Source organism: Lactuca sativa, chromosome 9, assembly GCF_002870075.4.
Source record: "Lactuca sativa cultivar Salinas chromosome 9, Lsat_Salinas_v11, whole genome shotgun sequence".
NCBI classification, from domain to species: Eukaryota; Viridiplantae; Streptophyta; class Magnoliopsida; order Asterales; family Asteraceae; genus Lactuca; species Lactuca sativa.
Genome location: NC_056631.2, coordinates 144,712,806 through 144,726,137, shown reverse-complemented (window position 1 = coordinate 144,726,137; position 13,332 = coordinate 144,712,806). Strand labels below are relative to the sequence as shown.

Below are 13,332 nucleotides of genomic sequence, written 5' to 3'. Positions count from 1 at the left end.
AGCCTCTTTATTCATCCTCAAGTCCAGAAACCCTTGGCCTTCGTGTGTGAATGATCATATCTCATTTGGGAGCTTGAAGGAGGTGTTTGTTGAAGGAATTTTGGGAGTTTGAAGGCTTGGAGCAAGGGGCTTTGCTTGGATTCAAGTTTCATTGCAGTTGGGACGTTCCTTGGAGGTAATATCTCGTTCTTGGGCTGTTGTTATGTTGTTTCTTCATTTTGGGGTTTGTGGGGAACTTGTCTTTGGATGTAATTGGAGTCTAGAGGTTAGATCTGAGGTTGCTACCTCAGATTTGGAATGGAGAAGGATCAGAGAGCATGAAAGTCCCTGTGTTGGAGTGTTTTAGTGGAGCCATCATATCCCAAACCCTAGCCAAATGTGCAAATGGCCCAGATCGCTATGGATTCACGTAAAGGTTGCCACTTTACGTGATGGATGAGTTGTAGGAGGCTAGATCTATGTTTTGGAGCAATTGCATGGCCTGGAATGCTTCCGAATGGATTCAGACCGGTGGTACTCGGCGAGTCACATGGGTGTACTCGACGAGTTGCTTGAAGATGAGCTGGGACTTGGCGAGTTGGAAGAACAACTCGACGAGTTGGATGAAGATGGCCTGGAACTCGGCGAGTTGTATGACAACTCGGCGAGTAGGTTGAAGATAGCCTTAGACTCGGCGAGTCTGTTCTTGGGCTCAGCGAGTCTTGTCGAAGAGTTCCAATATTTGCTGGTCGAGTCAGGAATCGGTGAGTCAAGGGATGACTCGGTGAGTTGTGTGCGAGTGGACTCGGAGTTGTTGAACTCGACGAGTCTCGGGGTGACTCGGCGAGATAGGTCGCGGATTGAGGATAGTTCTGAGTATGGGGACTCGGCGAGTCATCGGGTTGACTCGGCGAGTAGAGTCAGTCAGGGGTTGACTTTGACCTTGTCTTTGACCAAGGGTTGACCAGTGGTTTCAAGGGACATTTTGGTAATTGTTGATTATTGTTTTGAGTTCAGTGCATTGATGGTTGTCCAGTGGTGGAGATCGTATTAGGGAGCGGAGCAGCTTGGGTTATCTGTTCAGTCGGCAGTTTCGAGGTGAGTTATCCTCACTATATCATTAGGGTTTAAGGCACCAAGGCCGACCCTTTATCGGATGGAAATCCGGGTAATTGTCTGTTATTATGATATGGGCCGGAAGGCATTATATGTAGAGGGCCGGAAGGCATTATATGTTGTGGGCCGGAAGACATTGTGATGTGGACCGGAAGGTCATGGCCTGGAAAGGCGTATGTGCGTAATTAGTATGTTGGCTGAGTCGTAGGGTGATGTTATGCTAGTGATCGGCTAGGTCGGTATCCTGGTTAGGGTGATCATATGCTATGTGATCTGTTTGATCGATTTGCTGACTGTGAACTATTAGATGATTATATGATATGTGCACACGGTTGCTTGGACTGGAGTTTGATCCAATATACATGGCTGTTCTATGTTCTGTTATGTTATGTATGCTTTTTATGTTATAGGCCGGAAGGCAATACGATTTGGACCGGAAGGTCGTGGCCTGGAAGAGCGTATTTGTGGTTGGTATTTTGGGGATATCTCACTAAGCTTTCAGGCTTACAGTTGTGGTTTCATGTTTTTCAGGTTCTTCAGGAGACTGTGGCAAGGCGAAGGCGTGATCGTACCGCTCCTCATGATTTCGTAGTATTGTGATTCTGGGAACACGTTAAATGTTTTGTATTGAAAACCTTTTTGTAAAGATTTAATGAAATCGAGATGTTTTCTTTAAAAATTTAAATTGGTTGTATTTTTCGTTCGTTACAAAGATAGGCAGGAACTCGACGAATTGTAAGAACAACTCGGCGAGTCTGTTGAAGATTGTCTAGGACTCGGCGAGTCTGTTCTTGGACTCGACGAGTCGGGTCGCAGAACTTCCCAACCTCTTCTGGTTAAGACACAGATCAGTGAGTCGAGTGGTGACTCAGTGAGTTGGACAGGAAGGGACTCAGAGATCGTTGAACTCGACGAGTCTTGGGGTGACTCGGTGAGTTGAGTCGTGTTATGGGAGTTTCTGAGTTAAGGACTCGGCGAGTCTATGGGTTGACTTGGCGAGTCGAGTCAACTGGAAGGTTGACCATGACTTTGACTTTGACCATAGTTGACTTGGTTTGACTTCTAGAGTTCAGTTTGGAACTAAGCGTTTTACTGGTACTAGTAGCTCGAAGAGCTAGGGGAGCAGCGGTTCAGAAAGTGGTCGGGCAACAGCTAGAGGATTATCAGCACAGTTCAGCAGTGCGAGGTGAGTCTCCTCACTGTTTATATAGGTCTAAGGCACGAATGCCGGTCCATTTAGTTTATGTATGCTAGGAAGACCCGGGGGTTAGCCTTAGGCATTATGCATGAAAGACCAGGAGGCGGCTCCTGGCACACAGTATGTTATTATGTATGATAGGAAGACTCGGGGGTTAGCCCTAGGCAACATGTATGAAAGACCAGGAAGTGGCTCCTGGCGCACTGTATGCCATATGTATGAAAGACCAGGAGGTGGCTCCTGGCGCACTATATGCCATTGTGTATGAAAGACCAGGAGGTGGCTCCTTGCACACTATATGCGGAGTAGCCTAGTAGAGTAGTATGTATAGTTGTCTTTGTGATACTTGCATGAAAGACCAGGGGTGGATCTTGGCACCTGTCTGTAAGACCTAGGGAATGGCCCCATGCTGGACCAGGAAGACCACGTGCGGCCCGTGGCACAACCACCAGACTATGTTTGGCACATAGCACCTTAGCAATACTATGTTTGGCACATAGCACCTTACTTGATTATGGTATGTTGATTTTGTATGGCTCTTGGCTAAGTATGGAATGTTTGGATCAATTGGTTGTATGGTATGTGGTATCCGAGGAACTCACTAAGCTTCGTGCTTATGGTTTTCAGTTTTGGTTTTAGGTATCCGGTTTTCAGAAAAGGAGCTCGGGAGGGTTGCAGTGCACACACCATGACAAGTTAACCTGGGATGTTTTACTCTGATAATTAAACACGCGATTTGGAAATGAAACTATGATTTGTCATATAAATCCTTTTTGTATGTTTGAATAACTATACACTATGATTTAGTAATGTTTTTTTTTAAAAGAAATTTTTGACCTTGAATTTGGGACGTTACTCCATGAACGGGGGTTGAAGACAATAAACAGTAATCTGATGTGTATGTATGTATGTATGTGTTCATTATATATCTGATGTATGTGTTTCAACCTCTAGAAATCAAAGTGAGTGAGTGTGTGTGTGTTCATCTTCTTTGTTTGTAGATCTTCATCGTGATCATCTTGGTCCCCGATATGGTTTTTCAGTTTTTGTAATGATTTTTAGATCAGTATGTGTGTGTTCATGCTTGATTTTTAGATCATCTTGTTCCCCGATATGGGTTTTCACTTCTCTCTTCTCTCCTTTCTGAAGTCGATTTTCGAACAACACATACCACCTTTCAATCTCCATTGAACACCATCATCTGAAAATCATAAACCCTATAACTCAATTTTAACGGTGGCTCGGAGGTTGAAGACCTTGAATAGTGATATGATGTGTATGTATGTGTGTTTATATATATAGTGTATGTGTTCTTGAATTTGAAATATATTTGACGAGTTAATCTTTGTTTTCTGAAAAGATTATGTTTTGCCAGAAAAATCATAAATATCGGATCCTCGCCGGAGAAGATGATCGAAGACTCGCCGGAAACTGGCTAAACCTATGATTGCAGGTCATAAGGATTTTTTTAAACGGTTCAACAAGTTCAATGAGAAAATATGAATAAAAAAAAACTTGGTGATTAAATGTGTAAAAATCCAAAAATATATTACCTTGTTTAGTCATTATCTCTTTTATAATTTTCTAATATTTAGTAAACTATAGAATTGTCCCTTGGTTGTCTATTGTTCATGGTTCATTTTTTTTTTCTAAACCTTATGGCCTTAGGTTTGTCGTTTGTTAGGAGATCATTGTGTTACGAAATCATGTAAAATGACAAATTCCACAAAAAAAAATTTCTTAACATTTTTTAACTATTTTTATTTAAACAGTCAACCATTGGGACAATATTGTAATTACGCTTAAGAAAATTGCAATATTAAAATGGATACTTATTTTGGTAAGAGTTTTTAATTACAAATGATTGCAAACGATTTTAAATAAAAACTAAATGATCTTTGATAACTTATATAAAATGGTATTAGGTAGTAATTACTAATAAAATTGAATTCAACCTAAAACATATAAAAAATTCTTGTACGACCTATCATACCACACCATATATATTCTTTTTTTTAGAAGGGCGGAAATACCACACCATATTCTAAGAAAGTCCTTCCCACCAAATCATATTATGAAACGGCCAACGTGCATCCATCAAACACCTATCCAACATACATATTTATAGAAACCAGCATACAAACAGACGTGAAATTCACCAAAATATTATTAGAATGGCTTCAAGGCCATTCTTTTCAAAGCAAAAATCTCTCCCATTCTTCCTGCTCCTCCTTTGTCTCACCATCACGCTTCTAATCCACACCACCACCACCACCCTCCGCATTGATAACCATGTTCAACCAGTAGCCACCTCCCTCCACCTTCTAGCCACAGAACCACCACCTTGGTATGACAGAATTCGGTCCATGATCAAGAACCGTTCTGATAAGCTAAAACTCGGGCTGGTTAACATTGGAGCTAATGATATACAAGTTGACGGCTTTGCTGACGTGACCACCATAAATTTTGAAAGAGTTCGGAGAGATATAAAATGGGAGGACTTGTTCCCCGAGTGGGTGGATGAAGATGGGAAGTGGGGTCCGATGAAGTGCCCAGAAATCCCTATGCCTCAGTCATATGGGGTGGTGGACGTGGTGGTTGCAAGGGTTCCAGACGGTGGTCGGGATGTGGGTAGGTTGCAAGTGAATTTAGTCGTTGCTAATGTTTTGGTAAATAGTGGGTGGGAGGATGGTGGTGATAGGGAGGTGTATGTGGTGTTCATTGGGTGGTCAGGACCAATGTGGGAGATATTTAGGTGCGATGATATGATAATGGAAGAAGGTGATTATCGAATATATAAACCAGATATGAAAAGACTCCGGCAGAAGGTGAATATGCCTGTTGGCTCTTGCATGATTCCATCTCCACAACCTCCTGGTAATCCTTCTTTGTTCTTTATTATAATTATATTATTCATCCTGCTCACAATTAAATTCACTTACGTAAACAAATTTGATTTGTTTTTAAGTCAATTTTGGACCCCCTCTTTTATATATATACACGCAAAGCTAATGTATACTAAATATATTATTAGACTTGTTCTTTTTGACAAGACATGATAATATATGTCTCCTTTAGTTTTATTATACAATTCAACATATCTTTTTACCATGTCATCTAATCCAGTGATAAGTTTAGAACTTTGTTTAGATTTAGTAGTTTGTTTGTAGATCAAGAATTCATGTTTATAGACGAAATAATTACGTCAACCACTTTTGTACGTAAAAAGATGCCCAATATTTTATATGTTTAATTAACTTGTTGAAACAAAAACTATAACGCAGTAGTTTTATAAATTAACTATATATAAATATTATTATAATGCATATATAAATTACCGAAAAATGAAATATTATACAGAAAGTTATTAATATAACATTGTTACATAAATAAATATTAATTGACATACCATTTACATTATTGTATATTTTGGTAAAGGTTTCTAAATAATATGAGGGTGACGGGACAATACTGTTAAGGCTCAAGTTTATAAGTCATAACGAGTTATATCGTTTGTTAAAACGTGACTTAAGACGATAAAACAGGTATAAGATATAAATTTTTTTATTTATAAATCAACTATACATAACAAAATCATTAATATTTACTAAAATTTTGAAGAATTGAATTAAAGATGATTATTAAAAAAATAATTTGGAACAAAATAATAATTTTAATATATTAAATTCATCTATATAAATTAATTTACATTTTTTAAATTAGGCACCGATAATAATTAATTTACTACAAATATATAAACAAACAATATAAATATAAGTTCTAAACTTTAATATTTTGATTAAAAGTGATAAAAATTTTATTATATAATAATTAATAATAAAATTTAATAACAATTTTCCGTAAGAAAAACTATTTGTCAAAAGAGTTTTTATTATTGCTGCTTTGCTTAGGGAAACGTCTATTATATATATATATATATATATATATATATATATATATATATATATATATATATATATATAATTTGTATTATATATTAAAAATAATATTATTTTATACATAAAGCATAACATCAAGAAAGAAATGATTAAATTTGCTTATTTAATATATTGAGAAAATAAAAAGTTGACTTTCTTGGGATCATCCAAATTGTATTGTATCTTTCCTTTCCACTTTAACTCTTGTCGAAGGAATTGCAATACATCAACAATCCCAAGTTCACAAAGTACGATAATTTGAGTGAGCCTAAATCCTCAAAAATTAGTTATAATGGGTTGTTCTTTTTAAAAGGTATAATGGTTTGATAGTTCGTCCATAGACTGGTTTGATAGGTACTAAATTATGTACTGTTACATACTTTACGTATATGGGCGATGTATTATTTTATATTATTTATCAATAATAAATTCATATATATGGTTAAGCATATGGCCGATGTATTCTTTTACATGATTTATCAATAATAAATTCATATATATAACAATTTTAGTCGGGTTCCTTCCACTCTTTCATTGGTTAAAGCATCCATAATACACGAATTATAAGAGTTGAATACGGTGATAATTATAATTGAATAAAAGTTGAATGGACTATAGGTAATGATATAGAGTAGAATTGAATGATAATTGAATGGTTCAATAGAAATATTAAAATGATCATTATGATTGAATATGTGTTTAATAGGTTGTGGGTGGTGTTGTATAGACGTTTAATGGATGATTTGACAATCAGTTGAACTCTATATAGAGTTCAATGGATTGTGGATGCCTTTAGTTAATTTGTAAGATAAAAAAGTTTTTTTATAAATATAGGTAGAAATTTATAAACTTTTATACAATATATCATTGTTCAAAAACCATTATTAAATTTTTTTTCTAATTTTTTTACAATAAAAATATTATATATATATATATATATATATATATATATATATATATACTAGTTGTGAGACCCATGTTTATATGAGTTAATTTAAAAAAAAAATCAAATATAAATGTCTAAATATTTGAAAACTTTGAATTTATAAGAAAATACGAAAAATAATGAATTATTATAATGAAAATGTTTTTTTTTCTTTTAAATTTAAACAAATAATTTAAATAAATAAACAAAAAATATTAATGAACTTTAATTTTGAGAATTTGAAATTAAAGGTAGGTTCATTAATGACATTGATATTAATTTATTACTACATTTATTATAATTATTACATTAAAATATTATATAAAATTAAAATAGAAAAAACTTATAAAATGACATGTGAAAAAAAAAATTAATTCAAAATAACCACACTTAACAAATTAAATGAGAATATGAGAAATGACAAAAAAAATCTTCATTCATTACCGTGTATATATATATATATATATATATATATATATATATATATATATATATATATATATATATATATATATATATAATACACACGAAAAGAACTAAAATTACACAATATTAATAAATGATAATATTAAACGGGCAATATCATATGAAACTCCATTTTAGTGCACCGCACCGTATGTTCAATTTAGAACCCTTGTGGTACAGTTTTCGAAAATCTAAAACCTCACATTACACTCTAGTTTGCGGGAAGGACGAAACACATAAACTAAAACTAAAGGGGCTACAAACAAAAGTAATATATATATATATATATATATATATATATATATATATATATATATATATATATATATATATATATATATATATATATATATATATATATATATATATATATATATATATATATATAGCAAGTTTAATTTGATTTAAGTTATATGATATATTCAAAGAAAAATGACTTAAAATGACAACCAATACCACAAAACTTGTTTTTTTAGCTCACTAAACTTTTAGTTGTATCTAATAAGAAAACCAACTTCTTATTTTGGTTTTAAACTAGTGATTACGATTTTTATCGATTAAAATGATATCGAACATCATCATTACCCTTGCCATATCCAACTAAAAACATATTGTAATCATTTTTCTCAAACCACAACCGATAACCATTAATTGGTATCATTGTCATTTTGTTTTGTGATATTGCTATTTTAAGAGGTAAAAATCTATTTAGTTGAAGTTGTGGTAGTATATTCTCGATAATAACTAAAAACCATATTGTTTTGTGACATTGTCATTTTATTCGGTAAAAATCTATTTAGTTGAAGTTGTGGTTTGAGAAAAAAATGAATACAATAGGCTATTATTTAGACGTGATAAGGGTAATGACGATGTTCGTTGTTATTTTAATCATTAAAAATCATAATCATTGGTATTTTAAAACCAAAATAAAATTTTGATTTGATTATTGGATACAAATAAAAAATTAACGAGCTAAAGAACAAATTTGGTGTTATTTATTACCATTTTAAATTATTTTCTGTATATTTAAAATGTAAAGAAAGACAATTATTATGAAATGTTCTTACGTTGTTCGTCAAAGATTATTAACCAACAATGGACAAACCTAAATATCCTTTGTAGGGGGCAATTTTTCTACTGATGACGAGTAAGTTTATTTTAACTTTTAAAAATATTTATCTATATTATTGTTGATTACACAACTCAAATATAAAATCAAAATCCCAAACTTTATTTGCACAAACAAAGTAAATTCTTTAATAATAAATTTATTAACATAAAAGAATAATCTGACAATAAGTGACTTACCACAGACTTATTGTTAAAGTAAAACAAACAACTTACATATACAATATACAATTAGATTTACATAACTATAAAATATATGGTAATCTAAATTAATCACAACCCACTAGATATAACATTAATGTTTCTATTTTTTTTTTTTCTAAAAAGAAACTCAACGGTTAAAATAATCCAAACAAAATTGTTAAAATCTCAATTTTGATTTTAAAATCTTATGATTTTCATATCCTACAAGTGAAAAACGATTTCGATCACACTACTATCTCAATCTCACCTCTCTAGTCTTTAGCTTTATGATATAGTCGAATATCAAAAACTTGTCTATTAAACTTGAAATCAAGTGTCGCAAGTTGCAAGAAATCTTGTAAATCATCATTATTTTATCAATTCATTTAAGATTAAGCAAAACACACTCATAATAATCTATTTGTGATCATATGTCTTTAGTTGTGCATGATCAAAATAATATTTCATTTTCTAATCAATTTGTTTTTATTTTTAATTTTTACGGTTTGTAACAATAAAAATCATGATTCATACTTAATAAGTTAATTTTGATTCGAGTATCAACCTTTTAGTGAACATCAAATTATAATGTACGAGGTACCGTTATGGTTTCAGTTATATAAACATATATGAATTTTTTCTGTAAATGTAACTGATCGAAATCAAAATTTGTTTGATTTTTAAGGTATTCACAATAAACAAGTTTTCCCAAAGTCAGTTCAGTTATAAATTCATTTCATTAGAAATTATGAACTAGATTTTAATATTGTTTTATTGATTTCCAACTTTTTTTTTTTTCACAAGATCAGTTTGTAACTAGTTTTAATTATATGCGCTTATTTCGGTTTTTAAACATCTCGAATGCAATGCGGTTAAATTCAATCAGATAACTAGTTTCATTGTGCACCTATACTTTTTTGGCGTAATATGGGCCATCTTTTAACAACCTAAAACGAAACCATTATTATTCAAATTTTAATTTAAAGAAAAACTTGAGTTGGTATATGTTGAATTCGATTTTAAGTCTTTTAGGTTCGAACCCACAGTTATCTGTTGGGGGAGTGTAATTGTATATCTATATGTTCTTCTGAATATTGGTATTCAACGGTTTATCTTTTAAATTATAATCTTGGGGAGAAAAACAAAAAAAAAAATCAATTTGTGAAATCCAATCTGTTTTTTTAGAAATAGTTTAGCTTTTGGTTTCACTTTCTCGATTATTTTCTAATTTGTAGGCTGGTTTTCTGATTTTTCGTGTATCAATGTGAATTTTGTCAAATAAGAATATCTCCGATCACGCATTATTTATGCACTATTTTTTAGAGTTTAAAGTAAACTTTATATTGTTCATTTCAAACCACATTCTGGATTCTATTTTACACTATATAATTAAGTTGTAAAAATAAATTTTGTGGATGATTGTACGTATAATTTATGCTACAAATTTAGAGTATAACTATTCATTTAAGTACTAGGTGTAGGACTCAGTCTACTCGGTATGGGCAACGCCATAAGGCGTTATGCTGATTTGGAAGCTCCCATAACGGCGTCATAACACCAGAACACTGTCCCCTTCTCATTTTATTTGGTGTTATGTTAAAAAATGTTACCATGGAAGTACTGTGGGAATCAACCAATTAAAAGTCATTATCTCACTCACTCTCTCTCTCTCTAACTCTTTTTGTATCTCTTAACATGTTATAACATTTGCACACCATTTCCTACATAAATCAAATGATGTTAAAGATGACATGACATATGAGTTGGCAAAATTTAGGTATGATAACATGTCTTAACATGTTGCCTACACCCACCAGCCTTATGTATTACATGTGTTAATTAAAAAAAATTAAATATAAAAGTTTAAATATTTAAGAACTTTAAATTTTATAAAATAATAAGAAAAATAATGAATTATTAAAATTGATTTTTTTATCTTTTAAATTTAAATAAATAAACAAAATAAACTAATTAACTTTAATTTGAAAATTCTGAAATAAGAATATAAGTCCACTGATAAAATTGATATTCATTTATTAGTATATTTATTGTAATTATTATGTTAAAATATTATGTGAAATTTATTAAAATAGAAAAAACTCATAAAATGACATGTAGAAAAAAAATTAATTCAAAACAACTACAAAAATGATAGTATTTAACAAGTTAAATGAGAACGTGACATGCGCCAAAAAAACCTTAATTTATTATAGTAGATTTATAGAGTGAATAATAAAGTTGAATCGGAACATTTACTCTATTTCATACACTATAAGTAGATTAATGTAATAACAAAAACAAAATAAGCTTGGGATGTACAGTATTAAAATAAATATTTCTTGATAAAAAAGGTTACAATAACTTTTGTTAACTTAAGTGAAGATACATAAATAAACTTAAATCTTAGTAAAACAAAAGATACGAGATTTTAATAAGAAAGTAAAAAATTACAAATGTTGTATGGCTAAGGACTAAAAGATTAATAAGGCATTTTCATTTTTAAAAATGTAAGCGAACATATTGTTCAAAAAGTACAACGCGATTCCATAAATAATCGAAAAGATATCGTTGATTAATTTGATTAAATTTCTAAAGTAGCCTTAAGATAACTTTGCAAGCTCTTTCTAGAAACAAAACTATAATTAATTGAATTTGGTTTTTTTGAAAAGAAAAAAAAAAGGTTTCCTAGAAAACGTTGATATCTTTTGAAAATGTGAATTTAATTTGAAATTAAAAGATTCAGAACTTTTGAATAATAAATGTCAGAATGCATTTTTGTTGACACCGCGTATAGCCATATACTACGAATATTGACTATATATATATATATAGATCTATACAAATAATTTTCAAATCAATAAGGTGAATAGGGGATGCTGACCATAAACCCTGAATGTCACCAAAAACACGCTTGGAAATTTTTATTATTTACTGCTATTTATTAATTTTTCAGGTCGATCGACGTCTAATGCATACAAATCAAGAGAGGCATATGTAACAGTTCTTCATTCCTCTGAAACGTACGTTTGTGGTGCCATATCTTTGGCACAAAGCATCCTGCAAACGAACTCTACCAAAGACCTACTCTTGCTTGCCGATGACTCTATATCTCAGAAATCCCTCAGAGGACTAAAAGCTGCTGGATGGAAGATCAAGCTTATACAACGCATACGAAGCCCACATGCAAAAAAAGGCGCATATAACGAGTATAACTATAGCAAACTTCGAATATGGCAGCTCATTGAGTACGACAAAGTTATTTTCATAGATGCGGATCTTATTGTCTTAAAGAACTTAGACGCGTTCTTTCGTTATCCTCAACTATCGGCTGTTGGAAACGATAAATATATATTCAACTCTGGTGTTATTGTGGTAGAACCATCGAAGTGCATGTTCAATGGCCTGATGAAAAAGCGATTCACTTTCACATCATATAATGGAGGTGATCAGGGTTTTCTCAACGAAGCATTTACATGGTGGCATCGATTTCATACCAAGGTAAACCATCTCAAGGTTTTTGAAGGTACAGACAACCCAGGACGCAAAATTCCGGAAAATGTGCACACGATTCATTATCTGGGGTTGAAGCCGTGGATGTGTTATAGAGATTACGATTGTAATTGGGATATGTCAGGTCGTCAACGTTATGCTAGTGATTCCGCTCATAAAAGATGGTGGAAAGTATACGATGCAATGCCTAGTGATCTGAGGTCTTTTTGTGGCTTGACTAAACATATGGATGTTCGGATAAGGAAGTGGAGAGGGATAGCAAAGAACGCTGGTTTTAGAGATGGGCATTGGAAGATAAAGGTGAAAGATAAGAGACAGGCATTGCATATGGTTTTATGACAATGGGTGTAATATCATATAAATCCACTTACGTTTCTTATTCACTATGTTTTTTTTTTATTTTTGTGATTAGGTGTCAGAAAAAACTAAATGAACCGATCAATTTAGTTTTTGTTTGGTTATGTAGACAAATGAGGAGAAGGGAAATTGTTTTGAACTAGGACTAGGACTACACAGTTATTTTCTATAAAGTACAACTCTTAAGAATAATTGATTTCATCCCACATAGCCTCAAAGCTTATCGTTAAACATATAAACAGTTTCCTCTTGTTTTAAACCTTTGATTGTTCGGTCGTTGGTTTGTTCACTACTTGAATATTTGGTTTTAGTTACCAAATATTTCGGACGAAAGTGTTTTGTAGGAAACCTCTGTCTAATTTTCTACTAACTTAAGACAAAAATGAAGTCTGACCAAATTTCTATAAATTTCCTCTGGAACTAGATATCCCTACAGATTTTGTCGGAAAAGTGTCGGTAGTTTCCTATAAATTACCAACAAAATATGAATTAATATTTAAAATTATAATTCTGTTGGAATTTCATAGAAAATA

General features: G+C 32.0%; 1 protein-coding gene across 1 annotated transcript; it reads left to right on the top strand.

Moving 5' to 3' along the window:
* Window positions 1–4,354: 4,354 nt before the first annotated feature.
* LOC111886142 (putative UDP-glucuronate:xylan alpha-glucuronosyltransferase 5) lies at window positions 4,355–13,058 on the top strand. The gene is made up of 2 exons (XM_023882368.2): window positions 4,355–5,170; window positions 11,886–13,058. Exons 1-2 carry the CDS (start codon window positions 4,468–4,470, stop codon window positions 12,779–12,781), a joined length of 1,599 nt encoding a protein of 532 aa, XP_023738136.1. The 5' UTR covers window positions 4,355–4,467; the 3' UTR covers window positions 12,782–13,058.
* The last annotated feature ends 274 nt before the right edge of the window (window positions 13,059–13,332 follow it).